Source organism: Periophthalmus magnuspinnatus, chromosome 2, assembly GCF_009829125.3.
Source record: "Periophthalmus magnuspinnatus isolate fPerMag1 chromosome 2, fPerMag1.2.pri, whole genome shotgun sequence".
Taxonomy (NCBI): Eukaryota; Metazoa; Chordata; class Actinopteri; order Gobiiformes; family Gobiidae; genus Periophthalmus; species Periophthalmus magnuspinnatus.
Window position 1 is genome coordinate 13,385,555 of NC_047127.1, and position 26,532 is coordinate 13,412,086.

At 40.5% G+C, this 26,532-nt stretch overlaps 1 protein-coding gene across 1 annotated transcript in view; it reads right to left on the reverse strand.

Moving 5' to 3' along the window:
- Nucleotides 1–26,532, reverse strand: part of mgat5 (alpha-1,6-mannosylglycoprotein 6-beta-N-acetylglucosaminyltransferase) — a 90,947-nt gene that overhangs the window by 30,628 nt on the left and 33,787 nt on the right. Inside the window, exons 5-10 of the mRNA XM_033977695.2 lie at nt 25,808–25,897; nt 22,148–22,219; nt 15,889–16,050; nt 12,852–13,021; nt 11,921–12,055; nt 4,430–4,563 (exon numbers count right to left, since the gene is read on the reverse strand). Coding sequence (XP_033833586.1) covers nt 4,430–4,563; nt 11,921–12,055; nt 12,852–13,021; nt 15,889–16,050; nt 22,148–22,219; nt 25,808–25,897 — 763 coding nt within the window. The remainder of the gene's footprint in view (nt 1–4,429; nt 4,564–11,920; nt 12,056–12,851; nt 13,022–15,888; nt 16,051–22,147; nt 22,220–25,807; nt 25,898–26,532) is intronic.

Below are 26,532 nucleotides of genomic sequence, written 5' to 3' on the forward strand. Positions count from 1 at the left end.
AGTTTCGGAAATGGGGATAATACAGGAATTAACAGGGTATTTTCATGGTAATTGTATTTATCAAACATGATGGTGTCACAAACATGGACAGTGTCATCCCTCTTTTGTCCAGGACTGGTCCAAAGTAGAAAAGGCTTTCTCATGATGCTATAAAACACTCAAAAGCATCCATCCATCTGTCCATCCATCTAAACTGGTCCTAACATTATGACATTGTGGTGTCCTTTAATTTTACAACCAAAGGACACGGTGGCTGCAGTTACATACACACTCAAAATTGGATTATTATCATAGACTGGACTAAGTGAGTGTGACGTCTTCACATCTACAACGATTTGTCCAGTTGATAGATTTAAACTTCGTCTTTTGCTGTGGATCAGACCCGGACGACTAAGGGAATACGCAGAAATCCAGAGCGAGGTCATCGAAGGTAACGATTCTTCCCGCTGCACCGCTCGTTTAGCAGGGGATGGGCACTTAGCAATGCTGTCAATCAAACCTGTTGCTAACGCTAGCGGGAGTGACCTCAGGGAAAGAAGACGCCTGATTTGTCTGTTATTAATGTTCATATCTTGAATCACAGACAAAATTGTGAACTAAAAACACCAGGATCATGTAGAGCGGGTTAATACGAACATTTTAAGACAACCTGATGAGTCTGACAGCAGCAGTTACAGAGAGAGGGGCGACAGCTTTTCAATGTAAAGTGAATTGAAGCCTGAGTTGGTGGAGCTGGAAGCGCACCCATGATCACTTCGTATTTGGAACGTGGCGGCTAGTGTGTTAGCAACATCCTTTTATAAAGCCACTACGATTTTTATCAGATTTTTGTAGATTTAAGTTTATTAAACAGACACGTAAACAGCAAAATTATCCATAATTTCTTTCTGATCATGGCCCCTCTGATACTCACATGACATTTGGCAGTTTGCACGTTATTTAAAACTCCAGAAATCGGATTATAATCAGATTTTGGTGCGCATGTGAACATAGCCACCGTCTCCACTGTATCCCACAACCACCTTCTAAACAAGAGGAACGCCAACCACTCTGCCGCTGCTCCCTTATTTATGCTCTACCGGTTATACCAAGCCAATCCCATCCAGCTGAATCGTTGCCCGGTAATTAACTGTGTGCATCTGATAACTATAGAAAGGGCACTGCTGTATTTCATTATTAACGACCGGTGGAGCTAAACAGTGGCAGGTGTGGGCCCATTCAAACACACACATGCAGAGGAGGAAACCCTGTCCTGTCTGAATCACAGATAAATGAGGTCAATTTGAACCGGTGTTGTCTCATTGGAACAGGGCCACATGCTGCTCCTGTTGCCCGCAGTCACTGATTCATCGTACAAATTTTAACACAAAAGACAGGCGATAAAAGACAAGTGTGTGCTAGTGAAATTAAGAAAGTAAAACATCATGGTTAGGGTGTGTGGGATCATGCGGTCTATTGTTTTATAGGGTACAGTTACGACGCAAAGGTTCACGAGTAAGTCACTTTTTCTGGGCGAGGACTGCTTGTCTCTAGGTTATATTACGTTAAATAACTAAAATAAATAAATCGCAGAAGGAACCGATACTTATTCAAACCTGTACAGCTCAAATCTTTTCACTTTTTCTCTTGTTACAACTAAAATAACAAAATCTCCCCATGTTTCCAAAGAAAAATTTAGTCGATATACTAATTATTGCGACTGTTATTGCTTGGCCAAGAATGTTCCACAGTATAGCACTGAACTATCTATTGATCTGTTTCCATAGGGACAAGCATGTGATAAGAAAGAGTGATTTTCAAGTTTGTGTTTTATCTTGTTTCAGGGTTTGTTTTTTTTGCAATAAAACAACTGTTGAACTGTTAACTGAATAAAGCGCAGTGACATTACCATGGCAACAGACACCTCACCTAAGCAGAAAAGTTACACTGTGCAACTTTAACCTGGTTTACATAACCCGGCATACTGACAATCACCTCATAGCTCACAAACATACACTGCCTGGCCAAAAAAAATAAAAGAAGTCGGCACCAAAAAAAAGGTCACACATTCTAATATTTGGTTGTTCCGCCTTTAGGTTTGATTACAGCACATATTCGCTGTGACATTGTTTCGATTTCACTTCTGCAATGTCACAAGACTTATTTCCATCTAGTGTTGCATTAATTTTTCACCAAGATGTTGCATTGATGGTGGTAGAGTCTGACGCTGCACAAAGCCTTCTCCAGCACATACCAAAGATTCTCAATGGGGTTAAGGTCTGGACTCTGTGGTGGACAATCCATGTGTGAAAATGATGTTTCATGCTCCTGAACCACTCTGTCACAATTTGATGGATCCATTGCTGGAATAACCTGGTCATTCAGTATATTCAGGTGTCAGCTGACCTCATTCTTTGACCACAGACTGTTGCTGAACCAACCGGAGGAGGAAAGAACCTATTTGCTTAGTTAAATCCTGGTGGCAATGTTTTTAGTGTATTTATTATAGCTAAACAACAACTAGTACTTTCTGTATAGCTCAAAGACAACAGTCAAACTACAAAGGGCTAAAATATAACTAGAATGGTGATTTTAGCAGAAACAATACAAACAAAGCTCATTAAACTGCATGTACTCTTCTGTCAGTAATATTATAAGTTGTGTAGCTATAGCGTGTCCACATATTGAGAATAACATGTCTTGAACCACCCAGAGGTTGTAACCCGCTGCCTGAGAGCCGTGTAGTACAATCCCAACAGCTAGTCTTTCAGCTCCCCTGCGGTTGGAAGTGATGCCTCTGGTTTTAACAGAAAGCCAAAGCTGATATCCATCTAACCTGCACGCTCTTAAGGCCATGGTACGAGAGAGACAGACACCGTCCCGAGCACAAAGGGGCTATTGATAAGTACCAGGATCCCGGACACGCTGGGAATCACCCCGCTGAAGGGACTATCGGGATAACATTTCACATTCTCTGAGCTAAAGGGAGAAGGTCAACCCTCAGGAGAGAGAGGAGAGGGGAGAGGTGCTATGGGGGATTCACCACAATACATGTGCGCGGGGATACTCGTGTTCAGAGAGGACGGTATGAAAAAGAGCTTTTTCTTTGCATTGATCGATGACAGTTTCAACTCAAAATTCATTCCACAAACAATATAGACCACTACAATTACTACTACTGTAACTACAACTGCTAATACTACAGCTACAACTATCACCCAGTACTTGAGTGATGACAAACCATTTCCAAACCATAACCTCAACACAATAGATGCAATGTAACGTGCAAATTCTTGTACTTTGTAAGATTTATATTGTGTAAGAAATTTCGTACTAATGAGCTACGGTGTCCAAATAATAATAAAGCCCTAGTGAATTCAACAAGTTTGTCTAATTCCAAGTAATTAGCAAAGTCGAGGTGCTCTGAAGAAAACAAATACTGTTAAAAATCATACAACTATCTATAAATGCAGGTGACACGGTTAACTGAGATTCAGGAGCAGGACCACGCGTCATCCTCCTCCTCCTCCTCCTGCTCCTCCTGCTCCTCCTGCTCCTCTCTGGCGAACCGCAGCTCACCTCAACCACGCCTCTAATTACCCAGAAGCCCTAGTTACACGAGCCTATCCTGGCAACACCGTCAGTCTCCGCTTTCTCGACCCCCTCCCTCCCATCTCGTGTCTCTTGTTCATCTTTCTGCCCGAAGACCTCTCTCCCCAGCCTCCACGTCTATCCATACCTGCAATATAAATATCTTTATCGTACACTATTGTTGTGGCGTGGTTCTGAATGTCAAAATAAAAAGAGTTCAAAGCTGTGACGGCTGCAGCAGGAGCAGTCCACATAACACCCTCATGTCCTACTTTTATAATCACTCAAAATGGACACTTTACTCTGGCCCATTACTTTGGCTTTAATCTGCCTGATGACTTTCCATTAAAAGCAACACGCTGGATTTACGACGACTTGTATATCTCACATTGTGTATTTATCTGGGACATAAAATCATTTGTAGCATTGTGTAAACCTGCAGATGCATCTTTGTTATTGCATTTTTACTTATTAGTCTAATCTGACGCGCTGACGTCAAACTTGAAATGAATAGAAAAAAATATCTGCGACATTTTAATAGCAGATTACACAGAGCAAAATATGTTATTACGCAAGTTTTTTTTTTTTGAGCAGATACCGATATCTAGTACTTGCTCTGGTTTGGTCTTTCTGTTGTGGCCAATGCCGATATTTGCCGATATTAATCCTTTAAAATCAAGTTACAGTAAAATATAGTATTGAGAAAAAAATATTTGTGCTACATTTTTGATATCGGACCAGCACCAATACCTGTAAGAACCATCTACATCACCGATACCACCGATATCTAAATGCTATCCATAGACTCACTTATTCCACGTCTTCATACGGTCTACGATGTTTTCCCAAGTGTACTTACGAAACATGGTGTTGAACTGTTGGGGGTTGAGGTTCCACTTGCCCCACGGCGTCTTGTGACCTTTGGATTGGGCGTAGTGGGCGTGGTTAAACTCTGGTTCTGTCCCAAAGGAGTCCAGCACTCGCAGCATGCACCTACAGCAAAACAAGAAGACACGGTAGTTTTATATATCCAACGATAACGCCGGCTTTTATACTTTACAACTTACACCCACTTTAAAATCAATAAAACCTTAACAGCTGCAATAAATCAGGTTTAAACAAACATATATAAGTCTGAACAAATAGAGTCACTGAATACAAGATGAAGAGATGGCACCTATTCACGAAAATCACTGTGCGGGGACTGTCGAAAGTATCAAAAATCAGATGCTAATCCATGGTAAAATAGTATTGAAACTAGATACTCATTTGAACAAGTATCGATGCTAAAAAGTCACATGCTAAAAGAACAAGTATAAGACACAGACTAGTACACACAGATATAAGGTCAAATGGGAATAGAAAAGAAATTTAATGTTGAGAATCATATTCTATTGTCCAAATAAATGGTGCTTTTTATTATCATCGTGGTATCGGTATTAAGTATCGAAATCAAGTTGTTATTTAGTATCGTGACAACACTAATGGGACACTTCCATACATCTGCTAATACAGTATCTTCAGCTAACAACAAAAAGCAATGTATGTAATCATAAGGAAGATCTTAGTAGTTAGAAAACATGTTCACAGAATCTCACCCCGCAAAAGTTTTCGTTTTACTATTTTTAATACTTTAATTATGTTGATTTCATAAATGTTTTGCTCTTCGTTATTATAATGTCATTTGTGAGCAAAGCAATTTCCCTCATGGATCATTAAGGTTTGTTGGAAACTTGCATTGAACTTCATTATTTAATTGTATTATATTGCCATTATGTCAACAGACAAATATTAAACAGTGTCTGAATAATTACATAACTCATGAACATGTCAATATTTCAACTTGGCAATTCTGTCTTAATTCCAGTAGTGCACGGTGACTTTTATGAGGAGGCCGCAGACGTGGGATGGACATCAATATTTAGTCAATATTAATTTAATAGCAACATTTTTTATACAAACTACATTGCGAATGAGTAAATGTATTTATACTGGCATTTAAATGTATATATACTGAGTCATTTGGGGTCAAACTAGAGAAGCCCAGGCCTACATCATTTATTCATATTTCTATATCTTGGACTGGTCAGACAGGGGCACTGGTCAGACAGGGACACTGGTCCACCCCAGCCACTCCTCCGCTCAGTCCGAATCCTCCATTTCACACAAACTAGCCCTGTCTGTATTTCTAACCAGCATCTAATCATTACAAACGTGACGCTACAATACTGACTTGTTGCTAATTGCTATTTTAGTCCCTTGTGTGGAAAGTTGGCGCTGCAGTTGTCGTCTCCTGCTGCACATGTGAACTTACTGGAAATCTGCTCACATATTTGATTCCTCCAGATTACTCTATGGGGTTTCTTCAGCACGGTTTGAGCCGGCTGTACACATGTGTAAGCCTCTAAAACAACCTGCTGGCCTCTCCGGTTGTAAAAGCTGTGGCAGAGTAAGGCACGACATGGCCGAACAACAACAGAACAACACATGTGAACGACACAGGCGAAGCATGGTAACTGCAGTGTGCTCAGTGGCCAGTAGGGTGTACTGATGGACATCATGACTTCAAACATGCTTCCAACAGGCTGAAGTGAAGGGAAATTGAGATTATTTGGATATATTTCAAAACTATTACATTTTTGACATGCAGTGATTTTAGATTTGATTAGACAAGCACTGTTTGCCAGAATTACCCTGACCTCACACAACTGACCGCACACCATTGCCTGATTCCCAGAACTTGATTTGCAGCTCCTTACTGGTTCTGGTAAATGTTTGCATATGGCCTACAGTTTTTGTATCACATTGCACCTGGACAATGTTGCATGGTAATTCAGTGCCATTTACTGGAGTGACATTAAAGTAATCAAGTCTAAAGCACACATACTGGTAAACATCTACATTGTCCTCTGTGGTTGGAAGGGCATCTGGTCTAAAAAAAGATTGCAATGTGACACGTTTACTGTAGCAACCATACATATAAAAACTATAGTTGCCAAAGTAATAAAATAAATCTCTTCTTGTTATATCAAATCTGTTTTAATGACTCTTCAGCAGGACGTTCTATTCTTAGAAGTTAAAGTTGCACTGCGCAACTTTTCTGGTGGAGAGTCTGCAGCTTGCTCGTCTCTGTGACCGAATGTTCCACACATTCCATGCATTACACTAATCGCCTGGAGATAGAGAAGTGGAGCCAACAGGCCAAGTTACAGGTCAGATCTGTTGAGAGGTGACCCAGATCAGAGTAAGAATACATGTTTTTAAAGGTAATTTTGAGCAATTACAACACATGTAATTGAATAAATGCAAGCCCCACCTCCCTTCTCTCTCCTCCCTCCCCTCTTTCTCTCTGCTTCCTCCCCGCTCTTCCTCTCCCTCTAAGCTCTCTCTGTCTCTCTCTCCTCCCTCCCCTCTCTACCTCTCCCTCTCTCTCTTCTATCTCTCCTCTTCTCCCTCTGTCTCTCCCCCCCTCTCTACCTTTCCTCCCTCCCCTCTTCTCCTCCCCCTCTCTGCCTCTCCTCCCTCCCCTCTCTACCTCTCCTCCTTTCCCTCTCTTCTACCTCTCCTCTTCTCCCACTCTCTTCTACCTCTCCCCTTCTCCCACTCTCTTCTACCTCTACTTCTCTCTATCTCTCTCTCTGCCTCTCCTCCCTCCCCTCTCTCTGTCTCTCTCTCCTCCCTCCCCTCTCTACCTCTCCCTCTCTCTTCTACCTCTCCTCTTCTCCCTCTCCTTCTCTCTCTCTGTCTCTCCCTTCCCTCTCCTCCCTCCTCTCTCTCCCTCTCCTCTCCTCTCCTCCCTCCTCCCTCCTCTCTCTACCTCTCCTCCCTCCTCTCCCTCTCTCTCTCTTCTACCTCTGCTGTGGTACAGATGTTGCCCTGCTGTCATTAGGCCGCATGCTTTTCCCTGACAGAGCACTGAGATGGAAACTCCTCACACAAACGCAAACAGCAGCCCGAGCCCCGTCTCCTCAGCCCTGGTACCTCCTCCAGACGGGACGCTAGCAAAACACGGCTAATGCCACTCAATGCAATGTGAATCAACCTGGACACAGCACATGAACAGTATTACGCCAGATAAAGTGCATCAGTTGGAATAAAAAGGCGTAAATAAGGTTAAACCAATAGAAAACCAGCTCTAAATTACATCTATAGATATTCCAAGCGAAGATCTTAACCAGGTCTAGTCCAGATCTAAACCAGGACCAGGAAAACTGTGGCGGTCACATATTTCCAGAGCCGTGATGGTTTGACAATGGTAGAAAGGAAAACACATTAAAACAGCACTTTGAGATTTGAGATGCTTCAACTCAACCTTAACCAACTTCCAAGGAACAAAAATCCATTTGCATTTCATATCCTGTTAGCCTTCAAGTCCTCTGAATCTTACACTGAACAGCCAAAATATTCCCAGATGTCCTATTAGTTAACCGTTATGAAAAGTGTAAGAATCTTTCCAGAGAAGAAGAATCTTTCTGTACGAGATTGAGACAAAGCAGATGGGATCACACACGCACAACTGATAACCAGGTTTATGCAAAAACGGCTTTAATACGGTCCTTATATTTGAGCTAATTACATTTTAAATCAATTGTGAGAGATACGAAATGCAGCGGTGTATTAGCCATTAGTGTTGTGACGATACTAACATTTCAAACTCAATTTCGATACCAATGAATAGACTCGATGTGTCTTATACTTGTTCTGACACAGCTCAACATCATTCTAAAGCTATTCTGGAAAGGTTCATTTCTGTCCTGTGAAAGTGGCGTTTTTAGTTTCAATTCCTGTTCAAACAAATGTCTAGTTTTGATACTAGTTTTAGCATCTGATTTTTAGCCCACGCAGAATGAAAGTGCGTTATTAGGAGATTTCCCTAGTTTCCCGAAATAGCACCAGCAAATTTGTAGCTATAAAAATCTTATTGGACTTGCTACTGCCTAATGAATTTTATGAGTGATATTGTCCCTCCGAAATGGTCTTTTGAGATAATTAAGTTTAACACATGTACCGCTAATTTATTCAGAAGAAACTGTGAGCAAGCTGACACATTTAGAAAGAGGAAACAACAAAAAAGAGGTGAAAGGCTGTGGCGAAACACCTTGAACCATGAAATGTCATATGTGGTAATGAAAAACAGAAGTTCTCTCATCTTTTATAATAGAGAAGCAACTTCAGCAATCAACTGTATTTAAATCAAATGCAGTTATTGTATTTTAATGACGTTGAGTGAGAATAGCTTCAGATTTGCTGTTTATAATATATATGGTTGAACGGATGATGGTTATTATTATTTTTATTATTGACACCTGCTCAAACGACTATCTACTTTCAATCGTTTCAGTATCAATTAATATCACATTTTAAACGCTTTTGACAACTACGTAACCTACATACTTGATTCATTTGCAGCCCGTGTGAGTACTAGCGCTGTAAACTGTGCTAGTGGAATACTCCTGACATATTTCTGGTGCTTCGCTAATGCAGATAAAAGTGCGGCGCCTCAACCCAATTATGTTTGAGCATGAAAGGATTAAATGCGATGGAACAATGAGGCAACTCAGACGAGAGTTAACAGCCTCGAAAAACAAAGCGCCGAGCATGTCCCATACAAATAAGGCGGCGAGAGTTTACGCTGCAAAAAGCTATAGACGCTAATTATACAAGACGGAAAAACATAATAGACTGATACTATATGTCATTATCTGCAAGCGATCGCAAAAATAATGCAATATTAAGTGTTCAAATACTGTTAAATAAAGGTACGCTGTGTAACTTTTACGCTGGGGGTGTGGTACGCGCTTGTCTCCGTAGGGATGCTATTGCTTTGCCAGGAATGCTACACAGTATGAAATTAAACACATCAATTGGACATTTATTCTACCACTGAACTGTTTTTATTCTGCAAAAACACAATGACGTACAGCGTTTTTATGGCAGGCACCTCGGTTTTCCACAGATGTGACCTGTAACTTCACCTGGCGGGGTTGTCGCGACGGAGCTAGATAAACTTTTAATGCCATTTTGTTGAACGTTGCGGGTAAAGTGGTAACATCTCTACATGGAGATGAGAAGGCGACATCGTGCACTTGTTTCAAAGATATTAACAGGCAGTTAGACTTTGACATCAGGTTTTAAGAATTTAATCATAGTTGTAGTATCCAAAAACTACTGCAAATATGATTTTAAAATGACCACTTATTATTTTAGGTTCAGTGTCTTGTGTCAGCGACATAAAGTTTCAATATTATCGTTATATAGTGCTTCAAAAAGTGTTGTCATGACAGGCCTAGATTCAGGTTGTTTTATTTTTCTATTTACACAATGTGACTAAAGCCAAGACTTCAACAGAACTGGTGCTAACACATTTTGCTAAAAGTTGGATGTATGAGAAACAGGATAAGGGAATATGTCCGTGGGGCTTCTTCTCAATGTGAAAAATAAAACCTCGAGAAGATTGGGATGGCTTTGCACGGGGAATAGGGGGATTTCGGTGGTTTAAGGCAACAAAGGCAATTGAAGACAAACATAATAAGAGACTTTGGGAGAGGGGGACCGGGAGCGGAAATAACAGCCAGAAAATGGATGGAGGGCGTCCTGGAGGAGGTGCTGTGGAAGTGTTTAGATGGATCTGAGCGCTTAGATTCAACAATGGGAAAGCAAGGGTCCACTGTAAAATGCTTAAGTATCATGATACAGTCGTTACAGTACAGTACAGTACAGTCGTTTGCAAATAAAATCAAAAAGTGAATGGAAAGTTTCTTACATTTTTGAATTCGAGCATCCATCAGAAAATACTGGGGCTATGGATGTTGCAACAGGTCTAACCCCAGATCTAAACCAGCTCTTAATTAGGTCTAAACCAGGATCCAAATCAGTGTTTCAGCCACCTCTAAATCAGTACTAAACCAGGTCTCAATCGAGTCTAAACCAGCTCTAAACCACTCAGTTGTTTTTTGGGTTTAAATCAGAATCTAAGACAGTACTAAACCAGGTCTGAAACAAGATTTTAGAAAGTTCTTAGAGAGGTCAAAACCAAAACCTAAGGCAGACCTAAACTAGAACTAAGCCAGGACCAAACCAGGGTCTAAACCACTTCTATACCAGGTTTAAACCAGGAACTAAAGTAGTAAACCAGGTCTGAACCGTGACCTAAGCCACTGCAAAGAAAGAGCTAAGAACAATTCCAAACGAAAACTTTCTACAAACAAGGTCTAATTTAGCTGAGATCTCAACCATGACCTGGGAAATGCATTGGCCTTGGCTTTGACAATGGCAGAAAGGAAAATGCATAAAAATAGCACCTGGACATTGCATTATGTTACAAATGAAACAACTTCCCAACTTCCTACAACTGACGGTCTTCCAAAGAAAAACTGGTGACAAGTCTAAGGAACGGGAAGACTGGGTAGACTGGGTAGGCGTATTGTTCCTTTTCTTTCCTGCTTAGAAACAAAAATGAAAACAAAAACCAGGAAGGCCTAGTGTGTAGTCGGTAACAGAAGCAAGGGGCAGCGTAAGGTCAACTGGACAGTGAATGCATCATTACAACAGATAAAGGTACGCTAGGACTGAGAGGTTAACTCAACTACAACGTCACCATTCTTTTTCATTATTAGCATTTTTGTTGAGCGCATTTGTATTGGAGAATGAAAGATTATTAATCACATTTTATTACAGTTGGCTGCAAATTGGTGCATTTTATGAATAATAGGAATGTCAATCAATTTTAAGTGGCCAAGTTTTTGGTAAATCGCATTTTTATATAGCGCTTTTCCACTTTCAAGGCACTCAAAAGGCTTTACATCAAGGAACCACTCACCCATTCACACGCACATTCATACACCAGTGTACACAGACACACAGCACAATGGCTTCAGCCCCAGAAAGGTTACATAGTGCACCTTTAATGCTGAAGTCTAATGAAGTGTGTGATCGGTATTTGAGACTTTAAATCTCATATAAGATAAGACATTCATAGTTGTAGGATAATATTGTGACTGCTCTGTGTGTGTGTGCAGTTTAATTGTGACTAATGCGTACTACATAATTTATATTTTTAGGAGTTGCAAAAGTAAATTGAATTCTGTTAGCTGAACAAAAGATTTTAAAAGCGAATACGTTTCATCACTAATCCCTGTGGTTTTATCAGTTCTGACAGGGTTTTGTAAGTCATTGTTTTATATCTGTCTGAGGGGAGGAGCTGATGACACTGAACCTAACACATCCAGCTGTTTACACTAAGAAGTATCTGTTAAAACATCGGTCCAGACTGAACTTGACTTTCTTTTGTGATAGAGCCGTCCTCCTGATTTATTGTGCAGGCATGTTTTAGGTACGGAAGGTCACTTACTGGTAGTGGACCCAGGACGGACCGAGTGTCTTCTTAAACTGTGTTAGTCCCACTATGTCGATGTAGATGAGCTCCACGATTTTGTCTCCTTGAGTGGGACAACTGGACTTGTTTCCCATCACCTTACGCATGATCCTGCACAAAAATATTTCAGACTCAGAACTCATGAAACATGAACAATTAAACCCAAGTAAGCAAGCTTTGTAGATGGGTAGATCATTGCAATCAAGTGCAAAATAAAAAGTACATTAACCTTGAAATAAGGTTTCGCCCTGGTTTAGCCCTGGTTTAGCCCTGGTTTAGCCCTGGTTTAGCCCTGGTTTAGCCCTGGTTTAGCCCTGGTTTAGCCCTGGTTTAGCCCTGGTTTAGCCCTGGTTTAGCCCTGGTTTAGCCCTGGTTTAGCCCTGGTTTAGCCCTGGTTTAGCCCTGGTTTAGCCCTGGTTTAGCCCTGGTTTAGCCCTGGTTTAGCCCTGGTTTAGCCCTGGTTTAGCCCTGGTTTAGTCCTGGTTTAGCCCTGGTTTAGCCCTGGTTTAGTCCTGGTTTAGTCCTGGTTTAGTCCTGGTTTAGCCCTGGTTTAGCCCTGGTTTAGCCCTGGTTTAGCCCTGGTTTAGTCCTGGTTTAGCCCTGGTTTAGCCCTGGTTTAGCCCTGGTTTAGCCCTGGTTTAGTCCTGGTTTAGTCCTGGTTTAGTCCTGGTTTAGCCCTGGTTTAGCCCTGGTTTAGCCCTGGTTTAGTCCTGGTTTAGCCCTGGTTTAGCCCTGGTTTAGCCCTGGTTTAGCCCTGGTTTAGCCCTGGTTTAGCCCTGGTTTAGCCCTGGTTTAGTGCTGGTTTAGTCCTGGTCTCATACACATGGGCAGCTACATAAATCAGGTCACCATAAAAGATTTTAGGATCATGGCTGATGGAGAGGGATGTATCTGGTCAGTCACTCACTCTTTGAGCTCTGCGATGGAGGCGGAGATGCGCACGTCGTGGCCGAGCAGATACAGGGTGGTGATGAGGTCGCTCCACTGCACCAGCTCACCCAAAGGACCCCCACTAAAGGCGTTCTCCGCAATCTTAAAGCCCGACTCTTTGGTCAGGAGCCCCAGGTGGACCAGGATCTAATGGATGAGAGAGAACAAAAGTCCAAAAATATTATTAAATGGAAGGATTATGCAAGACACAGGTGTAGTTAGTTAGTGTTACGATTTTACAGGCCAATTTTGGATGGTAAAAAAGTTGTAAAAGGTCAGTTTTATTTGGAGCTTTTCCCTCCTTGGTCACTCAAGTCTCAAAGCATTTATTTAATTTATTTATAACAAGAACAGTGCATATTAAGAGGCTAGTTTCCAGCTATATTCCTTTGCCAGAAAGCACTGTGGAAAGAGTTATGCCTCTGTCCAAACCGAGACGTAACTGTTAAAAGTCGAGATAGAGCAGCAGCAAAAGCAAAGATTAATATTCAACATGTTTTTCATATAATAAAGTAACATTTATTTTGGCCCAGAACATGCATATAATTGTTAGAGGACCAGGAAGTAATGCTGGTCTGCTGTTAGCATGCTAGTTGTTGTTAGCATTACCGTGATGGCCAAACTCTCTGGCCTTTGAAAACTCGGAAAAGCACTTATAAACACATCGTGGTGAATAACTAGGATGTTAGGATTGCATTAGTAAAGTGAAGGATAACTATAGAATAAATTAGATTTTTTTTTTAAATAAAATAAGATGATAATAAAATAAGAAAAAAGAAATAAGAAAATAAGAAAAAATATAAATAATAAATAAGAAAAAAAAAAATCAGGTAAAAAAACCAAAAACAAAACAAAAAACGCCTTTAAGATAACATTCACACATTATCAACACAGGCACTAAAAATCAGTGTATGCAGATGAAAGTATTTTGCCCAAGGACACAGTGGCAGCATACATTGTTAGAAGCAGTCTTTACAGATTTGCCAACATTTGCATTGCGCTTGAATGTATTTAACAATCATGCTACAGGACACAAAGCAATAACCTTCTTCCCTTTGGACTTCTCCTATTTTAGATATACACAACCATCAGGCCTGTTCTGATACAACTGTTGCCATTTCTCCAGGCTCGGAAGTGGCGAAAAAAGATATTTTTTACCCTCACTTGTGTCTCGTACTGAATTGTGCTGCAACATTGTCCAAATACCTAAAATCCGACGGGAACAATGTGCGAAGGTGGTGCAAAAACAGTAAAGAGCTGGAGTTATGATTTATTTGAAATGGGAACACAACGTCCCACAGAGCGCAGAACAAATGCAAGCGCTTGTTTGAAGGTGACAACGATTTCTATAGCTGGCACTTGACACGTATCCTTTTGAGAATATAGACAAAATATCAGATATGGAAATAAAAACCATGCATCCAGGCTTATGCTGTGCTTGTTCGACAGTGAAAGGTTAAATTAGACAGAGATGGATAGATACAAGGCCCTGTTCATTTCCTCTGCCTTGTGGTGTCGCGGGTTCTGAATTATTCACAAGCAGGGCGAAGCAGCCGCTCATTATTCAGCAGATATAGAGAAAGTACTACAGACACGGAATAACGCGAAATCCATGCCACGTTTGTCCCATTGGGGCATCCTTACCTCCGCTTGGAAGACGCCCAAATACGATTAGAGTGACAAAAGCCCTTCATCATATATCTATAAAGACGTTAAGTGTTGGGTTTTCTCAAGGTAGTTAATGGTTATGGTCGTTATTACCTTGGCTGGAGTTCAGTATAAGGCCGTATAAAGTAAAACGATATATGGAAATGTAAAGTTTTGTTGCTAATAATAAACGTCTTGAGATGATTTGATGGCGCAGTTAAGATTACACATTAAGGGGCTCGTGTCACAAACTGTAGTGTTGTCACGATGCTAAAGATTTAAAACTCTATTTTGATACTACGGAAAAAGCTGTAATTGAATACATGCAAGGACCTATTATACTATACTATACCTATATATACTATACTATACTATACCCCAAACTCTAAAATTTATGTTGACTTCTACTGTCTTATTAATGTAATTTTATACAGTGTTGATACTTATAAAATAGTATAATATTATTTATTTAGATATGATTTATTAATTTTATATATTTATTTAGATTATGATTTATTTATTTTATATAATTATTTAGATTATTATTTATTACATTTTATTTATTTATTTAGATTATTATTTATTTATTTATTTTGATTATTATTTTGATTATTTATTTTATTTAGATTAGTTATGAATTTATTTATTTATGTAATTATTATTATTATTATCATCATCAATTAATATGGGGTTAGGTTTAGGGTTTTAGGCATTTTACGTTTCAAATTTGGACGTCATACTGATTCTATATGGTAAAAGATAACCTCATTGGATCAATACAACTAAAACAATTGAACTTTTTGTGTTGTCTTGCCTTGTTTGGACTGTGTACTTGATAGTAACAAACAGTAACAGTTTACTGTAAAACTGAAACCTCCTCCTCCTTTATGTCTATGTTTATATCACACATGTTCATCGAGGCGTCCGGTCCAAATATCACGCAAATGCCAGGGTGTTTAAGTGGCGTAACCAGGAAGTCGATTGCAAACACTGAACCAACGTTGTGTTATTGCCTATAAACCTAAACCTAATTGCCTAATAAACAATTGATAAGAAAAGTACAAAAAGTGGAACTTAAGAAAAGTACAAAAATACAGGAAGTAGCGCTGAGTTCTACAACAGAATCTGCATCTGTCACCACTGAGCACTCCATCCAAAATTCTCAGTTTAAACCTTCATTTAATAATTACCTATACATATGTCACATCTGCTGGCTCTGTTCAATCAGGAAGTTAAATGATAAGCTTTACCAAAATAAAAACAAAACAGAAAAATAGGCAAGTTTTTTTAGTTAAATATGTTAATTGTGTTTAGTGAAATGAAATGTACATTATTGTGATGTATCTTTGAGCCCCTGTAGTACCCACCTTCTTGCGTCGCCTCTTGGTCAGGTTCTGTTTGTGGGCCAGAGAGCGGATGGCGCTGACCCAGGGCTCGGCCATTCGTTTGATCCTCAGCATCATCCAGCGAAACTCCTCCCTCTGAGACATGACGCGGTACAGCTCATCGAAACTCGTCCGGACCTCTGCCTACAAAAACAAAAAATTACAAACTCTTACTGAAGTTACTGAACATTTTGAGTTTGAGGAAATATTTTTTAATCTCTGAATTACATTATAACTATGTTAATTCATATTTTAAATCACAGACTATACTATGTTCAGTTATAACTTGATATAAAGTGCAAATAAACCAGAGCTGCACGCTGCTCCTCATGTGGACTCACACATACAGCACTGTAGATCAAAGGCAGCGCTGCAGAGCACGTGTTTTTTGTTTAGTCTTTTATTACACAGTTACCTGAGCAGAGGAGGATTATGGCCAACTTTACGTGGACTCGTTTGGCTGCATCTTCATGCATACATGTGTGGATGCACGCTCCACACTGGATTTTTACTTCACCACATTTACTTGAGAATTACACTTTTACCAGGACTGAGGAGGAGGAGGATTTTGGCGGCGTTTGGTTCATATTATGTGTTTGGCTTCAGCTTTATGAGAACACTGCAGATTATTACTACACACTTTGACTCTGGGACTCTGTAAAGGCCCCGCACTGGAGACTTGATGTGATTTCATGGTGTTCTGCTCCTCTGTTTTACAGATAAGGTGATAAACTGTGCTGTGTGTGGACACATGTAGGACTATGTTAAAACATGGGTGTTGTTTGTGCCATTCGTTTGTGGAGAGAACAGTCGTGATGCGTGAGCACCTGTGCTGCTGATACATCAGTGTGCTCTATGTATGGGCTGATTTAAAGCCAAGGAACTGAACAAATATATGTTTTCCAGTACCAGTACTTACCAAAAGCAGAGGGGACAGCAGAGGGGACAGCAGAGGGGACAGCAGAGGGGACAGCAGAGGGGACAGCAGAGGGGACAGCAAAGGGGACAGCAAAGGGGACAGCAAAGGGGACAGCAGAGGGGACAGCAGAGGGGACAGCAGAGGGGACAGCAGAGGGGACAGCGAGGAGGAGTAGACCCAGAGTGGGGACATGCAAACAGACAAGGAAGAGGGGAAGTTTTGTAGGTTTAACATTATGTCTAAGAGTCCTAATCCTCTTGGAGTCAGATCACAACAGCTCTGTCTTGTTCACTTTGTAAAATGAAGCCCTGTTCCGCTTTGGGGACATTTCAGGACATTTCGGGCTCTATGACCGGATGAGCTTAAGTGCCTCTAAGTTGAAAGAAGGTGGTAAACTTCTGCTCTTCCTGGCGGTACACTAGTGTGCCCTTGTGCCGCGCAGCCACATACACATGAAAGTGATTCTGAGCGTCCTGTCTGCACGTGCCTTTACACACAAACATATCTGTGGGATAGTGTCATGCAGGTGTTCCTTATAGTGGTCCAATCTCTGCTGTTTGCCCTGTTGTCATCTTAAAAATGCACCATGACAGAGAATCAGGTGTTTCAGATCGTGTCAGGCATTTGTCTTCCCATAATTCTGAGTAACAATGTGCCTGATTGGATGAAAAGAGTTAATAATATGTTAATTTGTATAATATGTTAGATTATATTTTACAGTCTCAACAGCTTCAGGAGCTTTTCCAATAGAATGAAATACATTACAATACATTTATTAAGAAAACTGCACTGGATTGATAGCCCTTTTTGGACACACACCATATTCATAGATAGGCAAAGTGGGAAAATGTCTTGCCCAAGGACACAACAGCCAAATTGCAGCAGTACCAAACTATTCCTGGTTTAGTACTGCTTTACTTGGCCATTTTCCTCTCTATGTATTACACTGTTACCTTTTTCATTGTAAAACTTGTCTGTACTAAACTTGAAGAGCTTATCCTTGTTGTTGTGTTTATGTGTTTAACATCTGGAGAGAAGCTACAGTAAAATGTCATTGTACAAACAACAAACTCTTGAGATTTAACCACGGGACATAAACATCAAGGTGCATATTGTAAATGTTTAATATGGAAACACAAACTGGAGGCTATTTACTGCAAATACCTCATTTACAGCCTGGATTAGACTGTAAACAAGGCCATGCTCTATAGATTTAATAGTTGACTTAATGTTATAGGGGAAACAATGAGGGCATTTTTTACCAATGGGCATTTTAGGGAGGGGAGTGTTATGCATGTCTTTGGATAATTACCCAACACAGAAACACTGGCCACGTTATTAGTCAATATTATTATATATTTTCCAAGAGTTTCCAAGAACCGCCAATGCATGGACATAGTGAAGGGTATGTTTACTCTTTAAAATCGGGACTTAACTGGAACCAGGGCTAAAACAGGACCAAACCAAGACTAAATTAGGACTAAACCAAGCTCAAACCAGGACAAGTATGGACTAAAACTGTACTAGAATTGAAGTAACTGGGTCAAAACGAGATAAAAAAGGACACTACTTAAGCGGGACTGTATGATTAATGAAATTGATTTAAATAAATTTTAAAAGTGAAAATAAAAAATACCACCAGCTTGTTCTAGCGCTATAGTTTGAGAAGTAAGTTGTGCGAAAAAAGGCCCATGTTTGTACCTTACACAAATATTATGGACTGAGCCGATGCGCCAATATTGAGAAATATACTATTCAAATACACAAGGTCTGCAATATTAAACACACAAAAAACATGAGGATTTTCCAAGGACGAGCCTGTGCACTGCAGTCAGGAGAGAGGGAGAGAGATAGAGGGAGGAAGGGAAGAGGAGGGGAGGAGGGAGAGAGGAGGAGAGACAGAGGGAGAGAGGGTAAGAGACAGAGAGAGGGGAAAAAAGGGACAGGGGTAAGAGACCGCGGGAGAGAGAGCGAGGGTGACGTAAAGGACAGAAGAGACAGGGAGGGTGAGAGAGAGAAGGGGAAGAGAAGGAGAGTGGGGAAAGGACAGCAGAAGGAGAGAGGAACTGTTGAGAGGGAAGAAAGCGACAAATAGATAGGTTGGATAAATAGATAGATAGACGGATAGATAGGGGGCATGGGAAGGGGAATTGTGGAGAAAGGAGAGACTAGATCGATAAATAGGAAGAAAGGGGCAGAGAGAGAGTGTGACTGAGAGAGACGGGGGTAAAAAGAACGAGAGCGGTGAATAGATGGATGGATGGATGGATAGGGAGCGGGAACAGTTAAAGAGATAGAGGGGAACGGGAGAGAGAAGCTAAAGAATAGGAGCGACAGAGAGGGAGTGAGAGGAATTGTGGATGGAGAGGAGGAGGAGAAAGATGGAGGTGGAGAGAAAAAGAGGAGAGAGAGGAAGAATCAGAAATAGAGGAGGAAGAAGAGACTTAAGTGGAAATGGAGGCTAATAAATAGATAGACAACAAGGGATAGAATAGAGAGGTAGAGTTCGGGGAGATAGGAGAGCTTAGATAGATGGGAAAGAGTGAGTGAATGGGGGGTTTAAAGCAAAATGAGAGAAAAGACGAGATAAATGGACAGAGAGAAGGAAGATAAACAGATAGAAAGAATCGTGGAGAGGCAGAGAAAGATAGAAAGGGACAGGCAGAGGAAACCGACAGCAGCCCAAAGCGCTGTGCTGTTACGAGCCGCTAACGCGATGAAACAAGGCTGTAGCGTAGCATTAGCATTAGCATCCCTCACCGCGACGACAAGAAATCACTGAACAGACTCGGCCATTTAAAATCAGGCAGGAATTAAAATGTGGAACGCCTGTCAAACACATCTGAGCCAGAGCTGTGGTCACATCAGGCCAGAGGACCAGAACGAGAGATTTATACAGAGCCAACAGCAGCGTGGAGAGAGGGAGGGAGAGGGGGAGGAAAGAGGAGGAGAAGAGAGGCAGAGACAGGGATCAAGTAGAGAGAAAGCAAGGATGAGAGAGAGGGAGTGACGGGAGGAAGAAGAGGAGAGAGGAGGAGAGGTACAGAGAGGGATGGAGGACAAAAAGAGAGATGTAAAGAGAGAAAGGGGGGATAAAGTGAGGGAGAAGAGAAGAGACAGAGGAGAGACAGGGAGGGAGACTGAGGGACAGAAGGAGGAGAAAGAGATGGGGGTGAAGGAGAGAGGGAGGGCAGAGAGGAGAGTTTGAAAGAGAGAGGGAGGCGGGAGAGGAGAGAGAGGTGAGGTTGAAGGAGAGAGGGAGGAGAGAGGTGAGGTTGAAGGAGAGAGGGAGGAGAGAGAGGAGATAGAGGTGAGGTTGAAGGAGAGAGAGGGGAGAGAGGCGAGGTTAAAGGAGAGGGGGAGGGGAGAGAGGAGAGAGGTGAGGTTAAAGGAGAGAGGGAGGAGAGAGGAGAGAGAGCTGAGGTTGAAGGAGAGAGAGAGGAGAGAAAGGAAAGAGAGGCAAGGTTAAAGGAGAGCGGGAGGGGAGAGAGGAGAAAGAAAAAAAGTGGAGGGAAAGAGATGGGGAAGGAGGTAAAGAGAGGGAGGACAGAGGAGAAAATGGAGAATGAAGGGATAGAGAGACAGAGAGCGAAGAAAGATAAAGAAAGAGGGAGAAAGAGGGACAGAAAGAGCAGTTAAGGACAAAGAGAGCGAGAGAGGATATAGAGAGAGGGACAGAACGAACAGAGTAAAGACGGAGGAGGGAGGAGAGGGAAAGAAAGCGAGGAGTGAAGGAAAGGGTGGAGTAGAGAGGAGGAGGAGAGGACACTGCTCCCGCGGGCCACAGACTTCCTCTTTGACAAACAGTTAGCAGCCACATCTGGTGTAAGCTATCGAGTTAGCATCCAAGATTGAGCACCAAATTAGCTGAAATAATAACATGACTCCGCAGCGTTCCTCTGTCGCGTGTAACGTGTCTCTACATCTCGTCTCAGAACAAATGCCACGGCAAAACATTTACTCCACGAATCATCTGTAAACATAACCATGGAAAGGGTGCTTGAACATCAAAGTTTATAGTGATTATAGTTTGATTTGCGAATAGTGTTTTCAGGAGCACGTTCTAATGTCCAGAATCAGTAACGTTTGAGAGAAGACTTGATATATGAAGTAATAAACTAATAAATGTGTTTCAGAGCATGTTTGAAGCGGTCGAAACTACAGGGTTCATATGTTTTAGATAAAAGCTTCTTCTCTAAAATCAAATTAACTGCACTTTGGTGATTTCACAACAGACCATTCACATTGGAGTTCTGATTCATTTGAGATCCCGTGCAGCCCGGTGTGAAGCTGTTCTGGTGGTGCAATGTTTGCCAAATAAACAGAGGTCACAAAAGTATTTAACTTCAAACCAGTGACAGCACCGCGCGCACGCTATTGACGATAGTGTAAAGCGGTGATGACGAGGAGACGCGCCACACCCGAACAGAAGAGACACACGAGGGCTCGGCAAACAGTTGGATAACGGCTGACTCTTTGCCCGTCATAAAAGTAGAGCTGTAGATAGTGAAAAGACATGTCCTGCAGGTCGACTGGTTGACTAAAAAGGGAGCGTGGCAAAAGCTTTCAAAACTATTTAACGTATTTCTGTGTATTTGATCTAAAGTGACTCACGAGACAACACCTGCAGGAGGAGTTCATGCAGAAATAGCTATTGATGTAGAAGAAAAGTACTAGGAAACGTATTTATAAAAACAGTTTAATCTGCGTTTTTACATATAAATACCAAAAAAAACACTAAATCTTTAGCTAACTTACTCAGTTCTCGTTTCTGCTGTTGTCCCATCTAAATCAACTAATACATATTTTGGTCATCTAAGTCACTGCTGACCGATTAATCGACTAAAGAACAAAAGGCCTAGAAACCTACATAGAACAAAAACAAATTATCTTTAGCTTAGACCTCCACCAAGGCACTGACACAGTACATATAACTGGCTGCAAACAAATACATCTTTTAAAGCCTTTTCCATCAAGGGATCATAAAAATGTTACACTTTACTGCACAAATAGAAGATACTGAAACTAAGGATGCAATATTGGCGCATTTTTAACACTATTAAATCAGTTTTACAGTAGATGTATATTAATGATCATTTTGCTCTGGCTCTGTCTATCCAACCGGAAATAATTAGTCTTAATCAGATTTACATGACAATAGTGATGGTACTTGATGCTTAATGGGAGTTGTGTACATGACACTTGGACGTCATTACTAATCCATTTGTTTTAGGAGTGAGAATGTCGTCTTATTTCTAAACGGTCAGGCTAAATACAAGTGTCCATTGTGTTTATTTTATTGACTAAACTGCTTTTCTTTACCTGTGCCCTCCGGTCCGACTCCTCGTTCAGGATCTTGAGTCTCCAAGGCAGACGAGGACACCAATTCTCCACCTTTAAAACATGAAACAGAAGAAAAGATTATCCGATTTCTGTAGTTGTCTGGTTGTTCATAACAGCGAAATCTGATTTGAGTAATCTGATTTCCCTCTGATGATGTATCATGTTGAGTTATTACATTACCAGTATGTAGATCTGAGGGAGTTACCATTGGACCTGGTTTATCTGTTATTATTCATATTTTTTATCTAACTAAAATGACAAGTGAACCTATTTTTATGCCTATGTTTTTTTTTCACAGTCCCTTTTGTATCCAGCACTAACTACACAACAATACGCCCTCAAACTGAGCCGAAATCCCAGAAGTTGAGTAGCATCTTGTCTCATGACTTGCTGCAGATGACACTGTATTACCATTATGAAAACCCTCTGAAAAGTCCATGAGGTTTTTGTTGCATAAGGAGTTGTTCTCGCTGCAGCTGCTTCACACAAAAAAAATACATGCATGTCGCTATGGCAACCGTGTGGTCATGTGACGAGAGGAGAGCAGACAGCTGTGAGGTTTCAAACGAGGCATCTGAACTAAATTATTACCAAAAAAATATGTTTGTTTTGGGGTTTTTTAAATACATTTTTGGACTTTATATTTCAATCATATGACGTTGATCCACTAAATATTTGCAGTGAATGTCCTGTCAATATGTGCTATCAAAACTAGAGAAAATAACATGCTTAAAAGGTGCACTATGTAACTTTTCTGGATGGAGGCTCTGCTACCTGCTTGTCCGATAGAGATGTCATTGCTGTTGCTCATAATGTTCCACAGTAGAGACTTAAATGCCCTTTATCTTGCATCGATTTAATTAAAAATGTTTTTGTAGCTAAAAAAAACCTTTCAAAATATTACATTCTTGCCTCTCCACAGCTTTGACTCGTAACTTGGCTTGTTGGCATCGGTCATCCAGCTTAATGCCTTACTGTGGAGCATTCCAGATAAGCCAATAAGATCGCTACAGGGACAAGCACGCAAAGTTACATAGTGCATCTTTATTTCTGACATTTTAGGCTGTATTTTTTTAACAGCTGTATTGTCCAGGTCGTATTTTTTTCAGTTATATTCTGAGTTTTAAAAATGTGTGATGAGGAAAACATAGAACTCATAAAAGCAGATGTACCAATATATTCCACTCGCAGGATCTTTTTGGATAAGATTTTTGGATACGGTTTTCAGTCTTATAAGGACTTGTACTTCGGCTCAATTAAAATCACTGTCAAACAATAACTAATAACTACAGTTTGTGCAACATTCAACAGTAGCTTTCACACATGTTCCTCTTCTGTGCAGTCTTATTTATGGCTGGTTTCTATGTGAGATTGTTGACATGTTTGTTTTATAAGTGTCGTATCGAGGTCAGTGTGGACTAAAGTCTCCTAATGGGTCCCTCTGTTGTCCGTATACCTCCATTTCCCGTCCTATACTCGCGCACAGAGCCTCCCCGCTGGATCCCATCTGAACTGCAAAGCTTTCAGTTCATATACAATATTCATGCCACACAACTGACCACTCAAAAGCCCCAAACACTTTACAAAGTTTTACGCAGTGAGGAAAATAACATTACTCCTTTTGTGGCACAAAAGGTATATATCTGTTTGAAAAGAATGGCTTTATAACGACAATTTTACTTTAGACTGAGCAAATAAAACCAGCGCTGAAATGTGCAACTGTCCAATTTTCGTCTTTGTGCTAGTCCCAAGTCTTGATAAATGGACAGGGAGGGCATCTGACGTAATACACACTATTTATTTATTAGGAAATACAGTTCATTGTGGACAGTTTTGAGCCGATCGCCATTAAAAGTAGTTACAGCTGAAGTGGTTGAATGTTGCAATGTTTAGATATTTTGTGGCTTTTTAAAGGTGCACTATGTAACTTTTCTGGTGAGGAAATTTGCCACCTGCTTGTCACCATGGAGATATTATTGCTCATGTCATCAAAGTATCTTCAATCTTGCATTTACTCAGTTACGTTGCACAAAAATAAAGAGAAAATCCTGCATTCTTACTTTGAGCATGGGTTGTTTCTCCATAGATCTGACCTGTAACTTGGTCTGCTGGAGTCACCTGCTTGTCTCTATGGAAATCGGCTTAATGCCATACTGTGAAACATTCCATGCAATGCAATAACATCTCCATGGAGACAAGCAAGTGTAGACCAATACCAGAAAAGTTGCATAGTGTAAAAAAATAATAATTATAATCCGAACACATGCTACAGGAGTTGGGCAGTTGACCCAAAAAAGCCACAGGACAGAAGTGCCTTTAGCCATTATATTCTCCATCAAATAAAAAAAATAATCCATGAGGTTTACCAGTCTGCGGCTATAAATATTAATATGATCGATGTTAAGACCTTTGGCAATGTTCAAAAATAAAACCTGAAGTGAAAGCCTCGCCGTGGTAACAGTAAAGCGCTTATATGTTGCCGTGTCAATAATACATGAACATCAGCTATAGACAAGAAGTGAGTGGAGGAGGAGGAGGAGGAGGAGGTGGAGTAGGAGCAGGAGGGCAGGAGTTGTACATCTCCTGCATCGTTACATTATCTATTTAACAAGTACCTCAGATGACTTGTTCTGTTGACTCATTGTGCTTCAGAGCCGCAGTGTGGTTGTGTTAAATGCAGAGCTCGGTGTTTCTGTGTTGTCATCACTCACGCAGGATAAGAAGTCGGTCACAAGTGTCAGAGCAGGCATGTTCATTTTACAACTATATATTCATTGTATATATATGATGAATTATGTTGGATTAAAAGGTGCACTACGCAACTATTAATTCAGAATGTATTTATTCACTGTCAGGCGTTTTTATTGCTCGATAGCACCTTGGAAATTATACATTCTCCACAGACCTGACCTACAAGTTGGCCTGCTCGTGTCCATGGAGATAGATAAGCTTAATGCAATTCTGTACAATACTCTTGGCAAAGCAATAACTTTATCTAGGTAAACAGATGTCAAGTAGCAAGAGCTTCACTAGAAAAAAGATAACCACAAGTTGAAGGTAAAACACATGTAGTAAGGCTCAGGGTTAATACCAGGACTAGATTTGGACTAAACTATGTCTAAGTTAGAAATAAGATGGACTTAAAGATGGACTTAAAGATGGACTTAAAGATGGACTTAAAGATGGACTTAAAGATGGACTTAAAGATGGACTTAAAGATGGACTTAAAGATGGACTTAAAGATGGACTTTAACTGGACTTTAACTGGACTTTAACTGGACTTTAACTGGACTTTAACTGGACTTTAACTGGACTTTAACTGGACTTCAACATGGACTTCAACATGGACTTCAACATGGACTTCAACATGGACTTCAACATGGACTTTAACTGGACTTTAACTGGACTTAAATATGGACTTTCACTGGACTTACACAGTGTGATTTTTTGGGATGATTTTATCCGTTTATAATTTGTTTACAAGTCATACGTTTATCTGAAAAAAAAAACACCAAGTATTTGTCATTAATCTAACACATTTTATATAATCCACTCTGTCTTCATTACTGTCCACACTCCCTTATACACTGGTTCTATATTTAGAGCTAGCACATGAGCATGTTAGCTTGTAGCACTCACCTCACTGAGATAGATGAAGAAGGAGCAGGTGGACCCATCGACTCCATAATTACCATAACAAGCATCAGAGCGCCACATCTCCTTCATCCACTGCAAATCAACAGGAAAAACACATTAGCAAATACACTCAATGAAGACACAGGGAAGAGGCAGGTCATTTTGATTAGTCTCATACTGAACAGGGCTGTAAAAGTATCGAAAATCAGATAATAATCGGTGCTAAAATAGTGTCGAAACTAGACATACTCATTTGAGCAGGTATCGATACTAAAAAAGTCACATTCACAAGACAGTAATGAACCTTTCCTCATCGTGGTATCAGAATCGGTCTTGGATATCAAATCTTTTCCTTAGTATTGTTTGAAATTGTACCACTACTGAAGCAAGTTTATAGTAATGTTGTGTATAAATGTCCTGTTTAATGATTTGAGGAAATGATCAGAAATGAAAATTCCAAAACACAACCATAACAAAAAACAAAAATATGTTTTCTAAAGTAAAATCTGGTATAAATTGATTAAGACGGCACTATATAATATCCCAGTGTGGGCCAGTTGTTGTACTCATAAAAAACTAATCAGTTTACTTTTATAAATATTGCGAGATATTTTGTTATTTCAGACTTTAAAGCCTCAGTACGTAGCTTTTTAGCCATAAATAGACTAAAATTAGGTTGTTTTGTTTTTTTATTGGACTGAAAAACGTAAAAAAAAAAACACGCATCC